This window comes from Hibiscus syriacus, unplaced genomic scaffold (genome assembly GCF_006381635.1).
Source record: "Hibiscus syriacus cultivar Baekdansim isolate YM2019G1 unplaced genomic scaffold, ASM638163v2 tig00111099_pilon, whole genome shotgun sequence".
Classification (NCBI taxonomy): domain Eukaryota; kingdom Viridiplantae; phylum Streptophyta; class Magnoliopsida; order Malvales; family Malvaceae; genus Hibiscus; species Hibiscus syriacus.
Genome location: NW_024062984.1, coordinates 1,284,195 through 1,303,669, shown reverse-complemented (window position 1 = coordinate 1,303,669; position 19,475 = coordinate 1,284,195). Strand labels below are relative to the sequence as shown.

Genomic DNA, 19,475 nt, shown 5'->3' with positions numbered 1-19,475 from the left:
CAGTTTCGAAACTATGACCCAAAGTTTCGATACACTTGCCCAGAAACTCACGAATTTGCCCAAAACAAAGAACAAATATCGATAATATCCCTATAATATCGATACACTACCTGCAAAAGTCATAAAACACATACATAAATGTTATATTTCAATCTCAAAGACCCTAGTGAGGCCCCCAAACATTCTTTAAAGTCTTATGTGATTACAAGGAGCATAAATAAGGAATTGTTGTTATTCCTGATGACCCGGGTTTAAGCATCATAGATATCAGATGTGTAAGCGTTTAATGTTAAAAGGTTGAGAGTTATCTTCGAACAGATAATGCCTTTTACTTACCCCAAATTATTAATAAAAAAACTTATAATCCAAATTTCAACTTCTTTTTAATATAATGTATGTAGCAATTAAATTATACGCTTCACTTTAATTCATCCTCTTATTTTGTCAAAAAAATAAATAAATCATCCTCTTATAAATTATACTAATAACAGGTTAATTAAATTAAATTCAATCAATTATTTAAATTTAAAATTAATTTATATAATCAAATAAAAATAATATTATGATTTTATAATAATATTTAATCATTAAAATAACTAAATTGATATTATATTTTGTATCAATAAAAAAATTATCTATTTGTAGGAGTCATCGGATTTTAAATTTTCATTGTGTTATCAATTTTTTTATTTATTTTAATTATATTAACTATTTTTTTAGTTGTGTGAGAAAATTAATCTAACAAAAATGAAAATAAACAATATTTTCCCTTCTCATTATTATTACTTTTTGAATATTCATTTATTCAATTTTATGATCAAGAAATATCAGTATACTTTTTTTAAATAGTATGTAAAAAATTTATAGCATTTTTTATTAATGTAAAGAATATTTAATAATATTATTTAATTATATACTTTTATTAATTAATTATTTTTTTAAATTGATAGCTCATAATTTATTCATAGCGTAGTTCAAACAGGATTCGATGAACTTTTAAACCTTATTAAAAAAAATAGGTTAGATGGTACAATAAGAAACAAACATTTTAAGAAATAACAAAACTTTAAAAATTAAATACATATTTTTATTAAGATAAAATGGATGAACAAATTCTATTACGTAACCTAACGATCGTAGATCTTGTATATATTTAGAACTATGAGACCTTATTAAAACTAGTTGAAAAAAAACTAATCCCTAAGAAAATAAAATAATTGATCCTAATAAAATTGAGAGCAATGTAGTTTGAGTTTATAAATAAAATATCTATATCGCCTAAAGAGTACACCACAAATTTCATATGCCTCCCAAAAAGCATCACAACAATTTTTATCAACTTCATTGAAAACATCATATGTTGTTGCTCTCCAAATCTTTTCAAAGCACTCATTGCGATAATTCTCCGTTGAACACCAACACAACTTCCTTCTTTTCACGAAATATGGAGCATTTATTGGTACTTCACACTGGTTTAGAGGAGTCGATGGAATTGGACTAACTATTGTCGTAATTGGTGGTGCTTCAGTAGATAAATTTGATTTAGGCACTATTGGTGGTTGTGGCGGCTGTAGGTTTGATTTAGTCATTGGTAGTGGTGGTGGTGATGGTTTTGGATGCGGATTTGGTTTAGTCATTGGTGGTGACGACGGCGGTTGTAGTGGATTAATTTGAGATGGTGGAGGTGGTGACAAACATTGACAACTACAAATCTTAATGCACGTTCCATTTACTATGGTTTGATAGAGATAAGGATGACAAGGTGGGTAACAAGTACATCCTGCGCTAGTTTCATCACAATTTGATTGTGCATCCCCACGGTATAACATGGATGCCAACAACATCAAAACTGACAAAGTAATAACTATGTCTTGCGCCATCATTTTGTTTTCAGTTCTTCCACTCAACTTTTATTTTTCACACTTTTAATTTAAGTTTTCTTCTAAAACTTTATATTTATAGACAAAAAAAATACAAGTTGTTTACTTTATCTAAAATGTTAATTTTTAATTTTTAAATTTATTATTGGAGGTTAGATTTAAAATAAAAAAATTATTATCATTCTTTTATTTTTTTTATAAAAAAAATCTATTCAGTTAAATTTATCTTTTTCTCAATTAATCTACTTTTATATTTAATTTTACAAAAATAATATTTCATAATTTATAATAATTATATTTTTATGTTGTAATAATTATGATGAAGAGTATATTTTTAATGATAATTATTTAACATCTTTAATAATCTTAAAGTTTGATTTACTAAAGTTCGGTTCCATTTAGTTATTTAATTTTTTTATAAAAATATTTAAAGTTATAGTTAATATTATTTATCTAAAATATTATTTAAATTTTAATTATTTTATTATTTAAATATAATTTTTAGAAAAAGTTAATTTTAAATTCATCAATTATTTTTGAAATCATGATCTATATTAACTCGTATTTTATTTTTTTTTAATTTAATTATCGATATTCAATCTACTTATCGTATATTATAAATTATATAAATTGCTATATTACATCCTTCGTTAAAAATATATAAAGTCCTAAAAAAAGCCTTCACAACTCGTAAAAATTAGATAAAACATTAATTAGATTCGATTGAATTGAATTTTTTATATGTTTATTTTGGTTGGATTCAAATTCTCAATTTTAATATTAATTTGTATTTTTTATTTTATGTTTTTTTACATTTTTTTGATAGAAAGTATTAAAGAATCCTATATTTCTTCTGTCCCACAAAATAGGTATCCTATTATCTTTTAAAAGGTAAAAAAAGATTTAAACTTTGATATTATTTTAAATATTTCAAACAATTAAATTTTAGGCTCAAACTAATAAAAAGGTACTCAAACTATGTCATTTTTATGTTTTAAGTATCTAAATTATTTTTTGGTTAAACTAAATCCTTAAATTATTATATGTAACTACTTTAGTACCTGAACTATTTTTTGGTCAAAATAAGTATATAAACTATGACTTTTTTTTTGCTTTAAGCCCCTAAATTATTTTTTTGTCAAAAAAAGTACCTACTTTTATAAGATTTAAAATGATTAAATATAATAATTTAAAGACTTAATTTGACCAAAAATAGTTTAAGCACTTAAACTGAAAATAATCCATAATTTGATTACTTATTTTTTACTCTAAGCCTTTAAAAATCATCTAAACATGTGTGATTATTGTTTAATTGATCATCTAAACTGGGATTACTCTTCGGATTGAACTTTTGAGGTCGACGACTGTTGGAACGACAGGAGATGGATAAGAAAGCGAAAGAAAAAAAGATGGCGTGAAAAAGGAAATAACGAATGAGGAGATGGGGAAAATTAACGTTTCAACTTTTTTCAGTGTTGTTGAACGAAGTATTACGTGTCACATCTTAATAAGTTTAAAAAATTTATTATAGATTTTATTATTTTTTAATAAAATTAGTTAAAATTACCGGAAATATTATTATTTTCATCTAAAATATTATTGAGCGCTTTATCGGGATTAGTAATATATCTAGTAAAAAAATAATATTTTAGGTAATATTTTATCAGATATATTACCAAACTCGGTAAAATACTCAAAAATGTTTTAGATGTAAATAATAATATTTCTGAGAATTTTTATTGATTTTGTTAAAAAAATAAAAAATTAAAAATATTTTTTATTAACCGTATATTAAAATTATCGTACGATAAGATTAAAGTTGGGATTAGATGAGGCGTAAAAGGCGTTTAATAAAATAAATTAACTAATTAATACTTTCCCTTGGTGGTATTATTTTATTCAAGACATTCTTACTGTATCGGGTCAGATAGTGGGTCCCACAGACACATAAATGCCGCACCGAGGAAGCCGGTCCATTTGCCTCTTCTAGTTAACTGCATTTGCCTCGAACCTTCCACGTAATAAAATAAAGGCAAAACCCCAAAAGAGGTCCCTATATAGTTTAAAAAAATTAATGTGACTTTTGTATTGTTTTTTTATTTTAATGTCGTATTTCAACTTTTGAAAAAATTCAATGTGATCATTTGGTTAATGTTCTTCATCGTTGACTATTACAATGCTCACGTGTATTTTACAGTGGTGACATGATAGTCTATTGTGACTGATGGGCTAAATTAGTTTTTTGGTTTTGTTCGAGTGTCAAATTAGCTTTTTTTAAAAAATCAATGGTTTCTTTAATTTTAAAAAAATAAAAATATTTTAAATTATAAATATAAATTCAACTATTCAAAAAATAAATATAAAATATTAAAATAAAAATTAAATTACTAAAAACGAATATACATATTAAAAGTACTAAAACTATAATAAAGAATTAAAAAATGAATATATATAATAAGTTATAAAATAATTACTTATAAATTATTAAAAAATAAAAAAATATTTTTAAAAAATATATTATACATAATATATACATGTAACATACATGCATATTATCAACACTTATAAAAATATTCTAACTAAATTAATCGTGAATTACAAAATTTAAATTAACCGAGACTTATAATTTTTGAATTAGTCAAAGCTTATTATGTTTTCCAATTATTTTTTTGTAAGTCTCGATTAATTTAAAAGATAATTATATAATAAATTTTGACATAAAATATAATTAGAAAAATATTAAATTTCTACTAATCTAAAATTTGTAAGTTTTGATTAAATCCAGTAAGAATATTGTGTATAAATGTTGATATGCATATATGTCACATGTTTATATTATGTATAATAAATCTTTTCAAAAAAAATGTAATTTTTTAATAATTTATAAGTTGTCAGTTTATAACTTATTATATATATATATATATTATTAAAAAATGTTAATTTTTATAATAATTCTAATATTTTTAATATAAACATTCATTTTTTAAATATTTTTATTTTTAGTATTTTTATTTTTAGTATTTTGAATATTCGAATAATTTTATGGTTAAAATTTAAAATAATTTTTATTTAAAAAAATAAATAAGTCCTTATACTTAAAAAACAATTTGACCCTCGAACAAAATTAAAAATTTAATTTAACTTATTTTTTATAGCATCTGTCATATCATCAATCACTATTAATTGTCACGTCAATATCATAACCATCAATTACGTAAAAATATTGGTCAAAAGATTACATTGAACTTATTTTCTGAGTTGGAATGTCATATTGAAAAATAATACGAAACCTCATTGGTTTTTTTAAAATACATGGACCTTTGATTTTTTTTTACTAAAATAAAATATTCAAGCTTTTAGTTTGAGACTAAATCTGATTTTAGTCCTTCTACTAATTCTGAAATTTGAAATTTAACCACTTGATTGACATAATTTGCTATCTTCGGTATATTTAAATCAGTAACACAATCAATTATTGTCATTAAAGTCATGTCAGTAACGCAATTAATAATTGTCAGTATATTTCAAAGAACATGCAACTTTAAAAATCCAAATAATATATACATTTATTAATTAAATATAATTAACCTAATAACACTCAATAATTTCACTTTAAGAAAATGAATTCTTATTAACAAATATTATAAATACTCATGAAATAATTTCACTTTAATAACCAATAACACACTATTCACTATGCATATATAATTAAATAATTGGTGCTTTACCATTGGTATGAAAAAACATGATACACGACATGGGAACATAAATAGTTTGATCTAGCTAACCCGTGCTTATCGATGGCTAATTAGATCATTAGATCTCAATCTTGCAATCTCGAGTTTTTGTAGATTTACTTTATTTATTAGATTAGCTAGAACCGATGTCGGATTCTGATTAATTTGAATGCAAAGTCGATCAAATCTGATAAAATGTTTGAAAAGCAAACTGAGATTGATCTGTTCTTAAACAAAAACAGGTATTGGGTTTTGATTAACCTACAAGCATTATGAAATTCCGGAATTATCATTTGAATTGTTCATTAAGAACATAGGCGAAAACATCAAATGCACAACAAGAAAAGGGAAACTAAAGAGCTGTGCTTACGAGTTATAAGTTATGGCTACGCATATGCCACCGAGAACATCTCCGGTATGAGCAAAGACGGAGAAGAAATCGAAGAATGCTCTAACAAGAATTCAATCTCGTTGTTGGAACTTTGGCACTTGGGGGGGGGGGAACCTACGTCCAATGAGATGTCGCCACGTATGAAAGAAAAACCAACCTTACTTCTCTAAGAAACGAGATAGCTGGCTCGGGTTGACGATGCCGGGAACGTGGGTCCCATCGGTCTTCAGCAAACTCGCCACTTCCACGTATCTTTGACGCTTGTTCTCCTCCCTCGGCTCCGGATCCGGCTCGGCGTCACCCGTCGCGGATCTCTCCATCGGCTCGGCTTTTCCTCCGATTGTCATCCTGGATTCGGCGGCCGTTTGCAACGGTCGTGTCGAGTCCCATGGCTGGCCGAGGAGCGTCCCGCGGGTGAGGAACTCGTGGGCGAGGTATCCGGCGAGAAGCTGGTTGGGTAGCATGGGCGGTTTTGTGGGCGGAGGAGGGGTTAACTGTGTGAGGTCAAAACCGTCTCTCTCTTTGCGCTTATTGTTGTTGTTGGGCATAGAATCGGATACCCGTCGGGGAGGGAGACGCATCGTTTTGGTGTTCATTTGTTGCGACTTATTTGATACACGCCACGTCAGCACCAAATATCTACTACAAAATAGCCATCCATATATATATATATATATATATATATATATAAATAATGTATCCGGATGGATAAAATCGGATTGTTTGGGTAAAAAACAAGCGGGGAAATGGAAAAGGGTAAGAAGGTAAAACAAAAACAAAAGAAGGTTCAGATTCAGTGACCGGAATCTGGATTTACAATATTAAAATTGTCGCTATTTATAAATAAGTAAAAAAATGAAGAAGAATTGGGGGAGAGATTGAAAATTTTAGATTTTAGATCGGAGAAAAATGGGCGGAGTGAGGAGAACGAAAATCTTCTGGTGGATTGTATGAGTTTATAGAGAAGAGAACAACCTTTAGCCTTGAAGATTAAGGAAATTACTAAGTTTGCCACGGAGATATTAAATGACTAACCAACGCTCATGTAATGTTTTAGGTCCTTAAACAAAAACAAAAGTTTTAGGTCCAATCCCGTAAAAGAAGTCCCATGTACCCTGCACTTATATCGCATTTAGTCATTTTACCACCCATTTGATGATTTTTAGGATTTTTTTAATATTTTTTGAAGTATGTGTTTTTTTTAAATAGTAAGAGATTACTAATTATAAAGTTACATTTATTCATAATAATTTTAAATTATTGACAATGTATATATACCTTATAAATATAATTATTCGAATTCGAGTTATCAAAAAATAATAATATTTCCTTTAACTATTTAATAAGATTAGTCGAATTCGAGTTATCAAAAAATAATAATATTTCCTTTAACTATTTATATAAATGGATTATGTGTTTTTCCATCTCTACTCTTTACTATTCACTTATATCACGTTTGACGATTTTACCATATAAACATGCTTCGGTAAATAGTCTAATAATGTAGTATGATGATAAAAGTTGTATTTGAAAATATTAAAAGTTGTAACCATCCTAAATTAATCAATAATATACAGACATAAAAAAGTTGTAATCATCCTAAATTAATCAATATATATATATATGCGTATTTCAAAATAATAATAAAAAGGAACGGTGATTTTTTTGTCAGATGTTAGTAGGTTATTAACATAACTCAATTTCATACGTGGGGAGCATTTAACAATTTAACGTTATAAAGAAATTATTTAAAAAAATTAAATATATAAGGATGAAATACACATATACTATAAATAATTCTTTAATATTTTTTAGGAAAAGACCATCATCCGATCAAAATATTGGTAATTTTATCTCTCATCAAGGAGTTATAAGTAATTTAATGGTTGCATTAGAATTATTAAAACATTTTATCAGTAAATTTATAAGTGACTTGGCACAAAATATTTTTTTCCTAATAATTACATAAATTTTAAATATATTTGAATTTAAATTTAAATCTAATCGAATAAAATATCAATTTAATTTACAGGTTTCTATCATGGGCCAAGGGTAAAAATTGTCACCTAATTGAATGTAAAAATGTCAACTCATTATTGTCATTAAAATAAAACTTTGGACAAAATTGGAAAAAAAATCTACACACTGTTATATCTTAGATGGGCTGAGATATTTCTTTGGGCTATTTATTTTTTTAGGTTAACTTCACGGGCCTTTGTTTTGGGTGGATTTTATGTTTTTTAAAGAGTGTAGATGTATGAGATTGAACGAACAAGATTATGTTTATGTTCGTTTGTTTATTTTTAAGGTGTTCATATCCGGTTCATGTTCGTTTAAAATTTTATTATCATGTTCGTGTTCGTTTTTTTAATATGTTCGCGCTCATTTATTTATTGTTCACGAAAGTGTTCGTTTAATGTTGTGAACGTGCTTGTTTATATGTTAATGAGTGTGCTCATTTAGTGTTCATGAACATGTTCGTTTAGTATTCATTTAATGTTTATTTTGCATTCGTTTATCATTCATTTATATGTTCACCAAAATAAAGAAAAATGGTAAAATTATGCCAATAGTACTTAAACTCTTTAAAATTCATAGTTTATATTTCATTTTTTATCATGTGTACAATCTAGTTACTACCTTCACTAATATTTAAATGTAAAAAAAGGAAAAAGAAAATTGGGTAGACGAACTTGTTCATGAACATAAATAATTGAGTTTATAAATGGACTCATAAACGAGATTAAAAACGAGCTTGTTCATGAATATAAACGAACCAAACACACTTCTATTCGTGTTCATTATTTTATTAAATGAATATAAAAAATATTCATTCTCGTTATTTAACTTAATAAACAAACATAAACGAACGCTATACAAACGATTCATAAACTATTGACCAAACATTTTATTCATTTACGCCTCTAATTTAATTTTTTTCCTATTGGTAAAGGAATCTGAAGCTTTTTCAGCAGACAGATAGGTTTAATCTTAGTGCAGCAACGAAACTAAATAATAAGTATAAGAAGCATGGAAAGTTTATTTTAAAAAATAAAATTTGATTAAATGATACCATGGGTTTTGCATTGTACTCGTTCCAATTAGAGCGGGGATGGGTATAAGTTTAGAAGATAGTAGGCGGGTGAAGATAGTAGGTGGGTGTGGATGTAAGAAGTCATATCTACCGTGGGTAGCGGATAAGTGATGGGTTTGAGACCTTACCTGCCCTGCATCTGCCCGTCCACTAACTACTTACCGTATATATTTTGGACAATTATGAATTTATATATAATTCTAGACACTATTCTGTATATCTTAAGATTTTATAGGAAATGACTTGTAATTTAATCAAATGTTAGGATATAAAAATTTTTAAAATTGAAGACTGTTATTTATCCTATCTCAAATTGACAGGTATGGACGAGTATGAGTAGATACATACGGGTATGAGATGGATACTGAGTTGGGGATGAATTAGAGAATGTATCCGCATGAGCAGGTGTGAATTTAAAAATTTTACCCATCCTGAGTGATGAGTAGATAGTAGATACAAAAATATTAAGTCGATATAGGGAAGGGGACACCTACTTCGCTTGTTTACCATCCCTAAATTGATACCAATGATAAAAAATAATATTATTTAATTTGAAAATTTGAATTTAAATAATTATATTATATCTTTAGCATAAATATGTACTACCTTTTAATTAACAGCTACTATTAAAAAATGTTGTCCATTCTAATATTTTTTTCAAAATAATTATAACTAATTTAAGAGATAGATAAATTATTATTATATTTTGAATAGTCTTGGTGATTATAAGAAATGGATGCTCTTATTCTTTTTAAATAATCGATTACGTATATCTTGGAGACGTGATTGCTCAAACTCAAATTTTTTAAAATGAACAATACACTCTTTTACTACTAAAAATCTTTTCTTACTAAGACAAAGATAAAACATGTCTTTTAAAATTTTAAAAATCAATATTAAACATTTAAAAAGCTTCATTTTTTTAAAATTTTAAATTTACTACATTTTAAAAAATGAAAATTCTCGTTAAATCCCCAAACTTTTAAATTTCTAATTATAAATTTTTAGATTAAATTCTTTAAAAAATTATTTTTTATTTTTTTATGAAAACTTAATTGTTTTTTGTATTGTCAAAATCCATGAACGAAAAAGCGGCGAACTAAAAATAATGGCGTTAATAACCGGCAAAGTCCAGCACTGAAACATATGAACAAGCATCACACGTGGCATAAAAATTGCTCCACCAGCGAGGCCGCCATCTTTAAGGTGGACCCAGAATCTCATTTCCGACCAAAATTACCTATATAATTGGATTCTACATTTTAACTTTTATTAATCGATATCTTATATTTTACATTTTTATAATTCAATCCCAAATCTTTTCTCTTACCATCCAATTCAGGACATTCCATTTTTATTAAGGTGGACCCAGAATCTCATTTCCGACCAAAATATATATTCACTACATTTTAACTTTTATTAATCGATATCTTATATTTTACATTTTTATAATTCAATCCCAAATCTTTTCTCTTACCATCCAATTCAGGACATTCCATATTTTTAGTATAACATTGAAGAAGAAATTTCCAGGTAATCGAAAAAGGGAGATAAAGAAACCAAAAGAAATAAAGAACCAAACACTTCAATTTCTTCAAGGAATTGGCTTTGGATGCTTACTTGATCGAGTAATTTTAATATTCAAAGCGACGATCTTGTTTTAAGAGGAAGCCTTTGCTGGGTTTGAAGGAGCAATCTTCAAAACCAGTTGGGTGGTGTTGCTTTTCTTTTCTTTCGAGAAACAAAAGGCGCGCTCCTTTTTCTTTTCCCTTTGATATATAAATTTGCCTGAGAGTTCGATTATACTGTCAATTACTTGAATTGGGGATGCTTTTTTTTTTATATATATAAAAAGATTAGGAGTTCAATTCGATGTCAGGCGAGAGTTTGAAGTGGGGTTTGAGAAATATTGGTGGGTTTTTTTTACAAATTTTGATAATTGAAATCTGTTTAATGTGCTAAAATCTTGAACTTTATTGCTTATTGATTAGTGCATTGCTTTGATGATCATATTGTGTATATACTTAGTATTAGTTATTTTTCCTTTGGATCTATTTTAACGTCCTGTTATTGTTATTTTTTCTTGTAGATTTTGGGGAGGTGAAACAGTATGAAGACTAAAATAACGACTGAAAAGCCTAGGAGTGGACTTAGGTGTGTTTTCGGGGCAGAAAGTGGAATGTTTATGCACCGGTGATAGTGAGAAAAATCCAGATAATAAGAAAATAAGACAAAATGATATCAGAATCCCTTGCTGCCAAACATCATTCATGGAGAGGTTTCTCTTCCAAAGTTGGTTATAGTGAGAAAAATCCAGATATTAGTAATATAGAAGAAGTTGAATTGTCTCTGCGTGAAAGTAGCTCACTGAATTATGAGGTTTGCCTCTTCATTCCTTTCGGATTTCAAGTTGGTTTCTGTCGTAGTTTTGTTCGCCGTTGACATTTTGAGTTGTGGGGTCTGCATTGTTGTTGTGAAAGTTGGTGGTGGCACGTCGATTTATGTATTTTCTTTTAAAAGTAACCTCACGAGTCATGACTACTCAAATCTAGTTTGGGTGGGTCTGATGTCTATTCCAGCCTTTGTTTAGGAGATTTTCAGGTTTTCTTATTCGTTTATAAGAATTATAGGTTGAAAAGAATACTCATGTGGTGATACCTCTGGTTCACTTTGTTGTGGCTTAGACTTGAAGTTATTAGTTTAACATGAAATGCCATACACTTTTCTTTCATTGTAAACTCCGAAAATTATGCAGATTCTACTTGGTCATATTGTCCTAATAAAAGCCGGAAGTTGTCCATTCTTATAAAGCCTTTTGATGAGTAACTTCTTAACACTTGAAATTGCTTTAATTAAGGGCATTTCTCCTTTTAACTCGTAAATTATTGTTTCCATGCTATATTATTGCTTCTTGCATTCCTAGGTCACTTGTCATTCGTCATGGTACTCGTGTATCCTTACCCTTGTCAAAACTGATCACAGTACATTCATCTGAAGTTTGCAGTTATTTATGCTGTCTATTATCTGGATGATTCTATAAATGCTTTTATTTGTTTTCTTTTCCTCTGAGGTGTTTGCAATTTGCAGGAAGCTAGAGCATTGCATGGAAGAATTGAATATCAGAAAGGAAATATAGAAGCTGCACTACATGAGTTTGGTGGAATCAATATCGCAGCAATAACTCCCAAAATGAAACTTACGCTTTCAAGAAGAGTAGAACAGCGTAAGAGACGATCTCATGACCATGCTTCTCCACAAATGTCTATCCATGCTGTTAGCCTACTACTAGAAGCAATATTTCTCAAAGCAAAATCATTACAGCATCTCCAGAGGTTTAGAGGTAATGTTTTATGTATTAGTACACAGATCTCACATCAACTCTGACATTGTATGGATGAAGTTAAGTCCTATGTTGACTCACAATAAATTGTTCATTATAATATTGATATTATAATGTTTAATATATGCGAGTAAATTGATAAATATTTGCAGTATATGTGTATTATTGTCATTAAAATGCCCGCTTTGCTTAAAATTCTCTGCTACAAATTTGATCTAACAACCTTTCTGTTATAGTGATCGGCATCTTTCCAAATTCCTAGTGGCCAGCAATTTTTCACCAAGAGCACTGTTATAAAACCTAGGTTCTATGCTTCTTTTCTTATGTTTTATGGTATTAGCTTCTTTGCAATTTGGAATGTGGCTCATCAAGTATGTTAACTACATATTCAACGGATATATTGCCCTTCATTTTTATCATTGAGCACAATTCAATCATCGCTGCATGGCTAATTTCCATTTTCAATCATTCTTGCAGAAGCTGCTCAGACCTCCGAAGTTATTCTGGACATAGTTGAATCTTCAATACCACAAGGCTTGCCTGAAAACTTTGGTGCCGACTGTAAATTGAATGAGACTCTAAATAAGGCAGTTGAGCTGCTTCCAGAATTATGGAAATGTAGTGATTCACCACGTGAAGCGATCTTGTCCTACCGACGGGCTCTTCTTTATCAGTGGAATCTTGATGTTGAAGCCACAGCAAGGATTCAGAAACAGTTTGCCATTTTTCTTCTGTATTATGGAGGTGAACCGGTGCCTCCATACCTCCGCTCACAGATGGACGCCTCCTTTGTCCCTAGAAATAACTTAGAGGAAGCTATACTCTTGTTAATGATACTATTTAGAAAATTTTCTTTGAAAAGAATTGAATGGGATCCATCAATACTGAATCATCTATCATTTGCTCTCTCGTTGCTTGGGGACTTGAGGGCTTTGGCTAACCAAATAGAAGAACAAAGAAAGATACCATCATATAGCTCTGTGTTACTATGGAGCAGGTGAAGATTTGGTTGCTTTGAATCTATTGCGGAAATTGTTTAGCATAGAGGATCCATGTTGTGTTCCAGCATTGTTAATGGCATCAAAAATTTGTGCGGAAAAACCTAATCTTGCAGAAGAAGGGATTAATTTCGCTCGTAGAGCCCTTGAAAGCCTGGATGATAAATGCAGTGAGTTGGAAGGTACTGGTAACTATTTATTAGGTGTGGCTCAATCAACACATTCGAAGTCAGCAGTATCAGATTTTGAGATGGTTGCCAGCCAGTCTGAGGCCCTTCAGGCCTTGAAAAGGGCTGGGAATATTACAAGTATGAAGGACCCTAACATTCTTTATTATCTCAGCCTGCAAAATGCTGAGCAGAGAAAGTTGGAAGCAGCACTTTATTACGCAAAGTCATTGCTTAAACTTGAAGGTGGTTCGAACATTAAGGGGTGGTTATTATTGGTCCGCGTATTGTCAGCCCAAAAACGTTTTGCGGATAGTGAAACCATTCTCGATGCTGCCTTGGATCAAACTGGCAAATGGGACCAAAGAGAACTATTGCGCACCAAAGCTAAGCTTCAAACTGCACAGGGACATCTCAAGGGTGCTGTTGACACATATACTCGACTTCTAGGCATTGTTCATGTACAGAGTAAAAGCTTCAGTTCTGGGAAGAAACTTTATAAGGTATGTTAATTGTTTAGCATTCATATGCATTACCTATGGCTGTAGTTGATTTCTATGTCACAGAAGAATCTAAAAGGTTCTTCCTACCAAGTTGACTTAAGGAGATGTATCAGTTTTCGTTATTAGATTGATAGATTTCAGATATGCTTATTGGAAATCATCTTTGTTGCCGGTATGACTTGTTATTACTTGGATACCCGCGCATGATACAAGTTTGAGGCTTGTTACTGTCAGAATGGGTAGTTTGTGATCTGCTTAGAACAGGAAATCAGAGTTTGAAGTTGGAGTGTTAATGCTTTTCCGTCATTTTTCGCGAATAACACTTCCCGATAAACAATTTTAAAAGCTGCTTACCTTTTCCAATGATTGTTTACAGGATCGTGGATGCTTTTCTAGAAGTTTTGAACAGGAAATATGGCATGATCTAGCTTATCTCTACGTAAGCTTGTCACGATGGCAAGATGCCGAGATTTGTCTTTCAAAATCCAAGGCCATCAGTTCTTTCTCTGCTGTTAGAAATCATGCCACTGGTAAGTTAGTAGTCCCTTGGTTTATCTTATTTTCATTATCTTATATTAGTACTAGAAATTTTCCTCTATATATACCCAGTTTACACATTTTCATGTATAAACTCTGGTCTTTTGAAATCAGCACCGTTCATATACTCGTAATACGATCCTTATCATAAATTAAAAATTGAAAAATTAGTGCGGTTTGGTGTTAATCTTGTTGGGGTGGAAATAAACCAATAAATGAAGGATCCAAGACAATTTTGTTTTGCAGGTGTAATTTATGAAAGAAAAGGCTTACCAAAAGAAGCTCTCACCGCTTTTTGGAGCGCTTTGGATATCGATCATGATCATTCCCCAAGCTTGATATCTGCAGCTGGCCTGCTCAGAGACCTCGGGAGCCAATCTGGTGCAGTTGTAAAAAACTTGCTGATGAATGCTGTCGGAGTCGATAGAATGAATCCCTTGGCATGGTATAATCTCGGTATGCTTCTCAAAGATGAAAACACTCCATCTTCCCTGGAAGAAGCAGCCGAATGTTTTCAGGCTGCTGCCATTCTTGAGGACTCGGCACCTGCCAGTTGATCCCTTTAGATAAACAGCCCTCTGCTGCTATGCCCGATTCTTGTTCCCTGTAACTATCATAAACTAGTCTCAATACACCGATACTTGTAATCGTTCTATGTTCTTTTATCTTGTGAATTTGCACATCATAAAGCATATTCAAAGTCAAAGCGGATATTACTTCATAATTTATGAATGGATATTCACATGAGCAAAGTATGAAATATTATTATAGATCCATGTTGGTGTTTTCCCCCCCAATGAAAGCTAGATTGATGGATGATGTTTTGTAATAATGCTAGTGTATCTAGGTTTAGGCAATTTTATATTAAGAACCCCAAATAAATAATTATTTAAAGAAATAGGTCCCTCCAAAAATTATTTGGAAGAATAATCCTCAAATCGTCCACATCGAACGACCTCACGGCCTGTAAATCGCGTGTTAAATCCTCGCACCCTCCAATACGAAATATACATCCGACGTGGGTGCACTTTCCAGGTAAGCCAATAAAACAAATGGATAAAATGACCTCACGCATTGCGAAGCGCGAGGTAGCCTTTATGATCTAAAATATCGCTAGATTTATGGGGGATCTCGCGTCCTACAAAGCGCGAGGACAATAGATTCTCTACCCTCCCTTTAGTGTCCATAGCCTTGTACGGATACTATTTTCGGGTGAAAAGTTGAATTTTCTTTTAAATTTTTTTTATAAACGCATAGTGTTGCAATTTATCTTTAAGGTGACTATAATATCAATATATATAAGACATTTTAAGCAGGGTAAAAATAGCGTTGAAAATTGTTAGAAATCATGGTTTTGTGAAGGAATAAGAAAAAAATGGTTTGATAGACATATTAGAGTGTTATTTATGGCTTGTAAATATGAGTAATATGTGTTGTTAATTAAAAAATAAATAATACAAAAAACCCATTTAATTAATACGTGGACATGAGCGATTGAGACATTTGTTCTTCGTGTGTCCGAGATTCTTACATATAACATAATTTCGGTTGTCCGATTCTTTCTTGATGTTCGACCAAATCCTCATCACAAAAAATCCGGGTTGACAATGGACAATCGTTTTTTTTCGTCTTAGTGCATAATATGACCATATTGTAGGTTCATCATCAGTTTCATCCGGATTTCATTCATTTCCAATAGGAGAGAACTTGTATTCCTAAACCTTGAATATAGTTTCAAGTAAGTAAACCCGATCAACGAATCTCATGTAGGGTATCCGAACAGAAGAAACAACAGCAATGGTGTGCGCACACAGGTATTTGAAAGTTTAGAAGAATCCTCACTCGCATGTTTTTTCTCGTAAATTAACCACATATGCGTTGTGTTGTTTGTCTTCCAATGACCTCACAAATTCTGACACGAAATAATGACATTTCGCAAGAGAAGCATACGACATTTCGTTGAATATCCGAAGCTCTTGATAGCCCTATTACTGGGCATAGGCTCGTGTGATCGATGAGTGACGGTTTTGTTTTGATTTATTGCTTTACCATCAGTTGATTGAAATGAAGGAATGCTGGGAACTTTTTCTCCTCAACGAGAACCTTATGTGCACGTTTTCGATGAAGAGACCACACCGTCCGGGGTGCTCGCAACGGGAACTTACTCTGCAAATCTCAAGGTATGCATGTATAAAGCAAGATTACGATGTTTAGCAACAGGTTTCGTGTTGTTAAATCTTGATCGACTTAAAAGCGAAAAAGTTCATCTTGGTTACAAATTTGACATACCAGTTTTCGAGATGGATTATAGTCATTGTATATATAGATGTATTAACAAGGTTCTGTGTTTTGCTTCCCGGCTTCTCCGTTGTTCTCGACTTTAGACATGTTTCTTGACGACATTTCATGAACCTCAAGTTGAGGAAACAGATATCGTCTTTTATGTCGTCGATACACATAAAAATTGCACAAATCAATTGGATCGAGTCCGGGTTTTTTCGTGTCCGTTTAATGCGTCTGCTAACCAGTGACGGTATGAATTTCACACTTCCCTGCAGTTTGAAGACGATGACAGAAGATGTCACATGCAACTCAAATACCCCTATGAGATAAAGAAGAGCAGCTAGGTATGTTGGTTTATCCGTGTTCGATTCGATCTCGTTCGGTTTTTCGAGGGATTAGATTACTGCAATTTTAGCTAATCGGTATCGATCGATGTCGTGGTACCGTAATTCGAAGTTGGATCAAAGGAAGAACTGTTGATGGTGACTCAAAACTGTCTCACGTTGCTCGAGTACTCTAGACGCATGCCTAATGCTATATCTGGAAACATAAATTTGAAGATTTTGATCTAATTCATGTGGACTAGATGCTGTTTAAATTAATTAAGATTTTTTTTATATAATTATGATCTTGAAAGATATTGAAAACAAATATTTCAAATTCGCCATTAAACAAACATCTAACAAAGTTGTATTCCGAAATTTTAAAAATAATTGTAATTATTTTAATACTAATCTAAAAGGTCATCTTTTAAGTCTTAATCATATCGTTTTCCCATTTTGTTTATCGGGTTTGAACAGTTGCGTTTGTTATGTTTGTATTGTTCAAAATATTAAAAATTTTATATAAGTTTAAAGATTCAAATTCTAATATCATACAAAAAAATTAAAATTATTAACGTCGCCTATAATAAATTTTTATAATATTTGATTAAATCAATCCATCAATTAATTAAAGGGTAAAATAGATGTTTAGTACCTAAACTGATCATTTAGTACCTGAAATTTAATTTTTTAAAACCATTCATAAAGTTTAGTTTTTATTTCATTTTAGTACCTTGTCATTAAAAAATTTAGTGCCCATTCAAAATTTAACATTAAATTTTGAAAAAGAAAATAGGTACTAAAATGGATAAAAAAACTGATAGTATATATACGCGTTAAGTTTTTAACGGTAGATATTAAAATGAAAACTAAATATTATATATGGTGTAACAACCCAATTATTAAGGCCACATGTATATTGGTTGGTATTGATAATTATTTAGGTGTGTTAGGCCAAATGTCATTTTCGGACACCTAAGGCCATAGCAATTATTATGTTTGAATTTAGCAGTTTATCAATCGAGCCCATAACCGGGTTTTGTTCTTTAAATTCTATTTTCTACAGCAAACGCACTTCATAGGAAACCCATATCTGCACCGGTCCCATGTTCCACATATATGGATTCGAAGCTTTTGCCATCGGGAAGCTCGCGAACGGAACCAAGGTCTTGATTTTATTAAAGTTCGACATGAAAGAAATATTGTCGGCGGTTGAGAAGTACCGTGCCACTTGTCTTCCCCTTGTGCCACCTATACTCTTGGCATTGGTGAAGGATATTGACGAGATAAGAAAGAGGTACGATAGCGTAGGGTTGTTACTACCGCAACTCTGTTTCAGTTTCACTGCCTTTTTCGACAGTTTGAGGTCACGACTGGCCTAGAAATGAGGTCGCCGGATCTGTGTGGCTACTGCCCCCTAATTTTGACGCGGCAACTCCAAGTTCTTGAACTGGAAGATTATATTATGGCTCTGGTTAAGAATCACAAGGGCGTATGTTAGTGGAGGGCGGTGGGTGTCGACGGGAATGAAGGGGATGAAAAAAGTAGAGGAATGATGCAGGGTTTTAAAAAATGGTCCGCGACTGCGATTTCGGCCGCGATATAGCAGTTTCGCCGCTGTCCGAGTTACCCGCGACGGCCGCAATAACGCCCGCGACGGCCGCAATCACGGTAAATCCGAAATAACCGAAAACGCGACCGCAACCACAATTTAAAACCCTGGAATGATGTATAAAGTCCATGGCTAACCTGCGTAGAAGATGAGAGGTGAGAGATGTTTGAATTTGTGTAGCATAATTCGTTGATCAAAATCAATGGAGATTTTGAAAACAAATAAATTAATAAATAATTGTAAATTGGTTCAGAGTGCACATGGTTTTGGAAAGTGAAAAAGGGAGCAATGTGGAGAATTGTTGATAACATGCAAAAAGGGGTAAATCACAAGGTATGTCATCCAAGTTTGGTGAGATCTTTATCTTGTCTCTTAGTTTTCAAGTGGTTATAATTATGACATAATAGTTGTTACAAGATCAATTTAGTCCATGATGTTAGTAATTAAATATTATTGGCTCCTCAAGTTTTTAGTTATGCAAATTGGGTTTCCAAATTATTAATTAGATTTTAGTAAGTTATTTTTTTATGGCAAGGAAAATTATTGGAAGTCGTATTTGTACGATAAATTATCCGTGTTCGTTAGAAAAAGATTGGAAATTAGAAATCAG

At 31.1% G+C, this 19,475-nt stretch overlaps 1 protein-coding gene and 1 pseudogene across 1 annotated transcript; one reads left to right on the top strand and one right to left on the bottom strand.

Moving 5' to 3' along the window:
* Positions 1-5,888: 5,888 nt before the first annotated feature.
* On the bottom strand, positions 5,889-6,705 carry LOC120153183. Its single transcript, XM_039165185.1, has one exon. It carries the CDS (start codon positions 6,602-6,604, stop codon positions 6,167-6,169), a length of 438 nt encoding a protein of 145 aa, XP_039021116.1. The 5' UTR covers positions 6,605-6,705; the 3' UTR covers positions 5,889-6,166.
* Positions 6,706-11,212: 4,507 nt separating this feature from the next.
* LOC120153205 lies at positions 11,213-15,217 on the top strand (annotated as a pseudogene).
* The last annotated feature ends 4,258 nt before the right edge of the window (positions 15,218-19,475 follow it).

What these genes read in the sequence shown, in the direction of transcription:
- LOC120153183 (XM_039165185.1), bottom strand. Translation starts at nt 6,604, where the DNA reads ATGAACACCAAAACGATGCGTCTCCCTCCCCGACGGGTATCCGATTCT.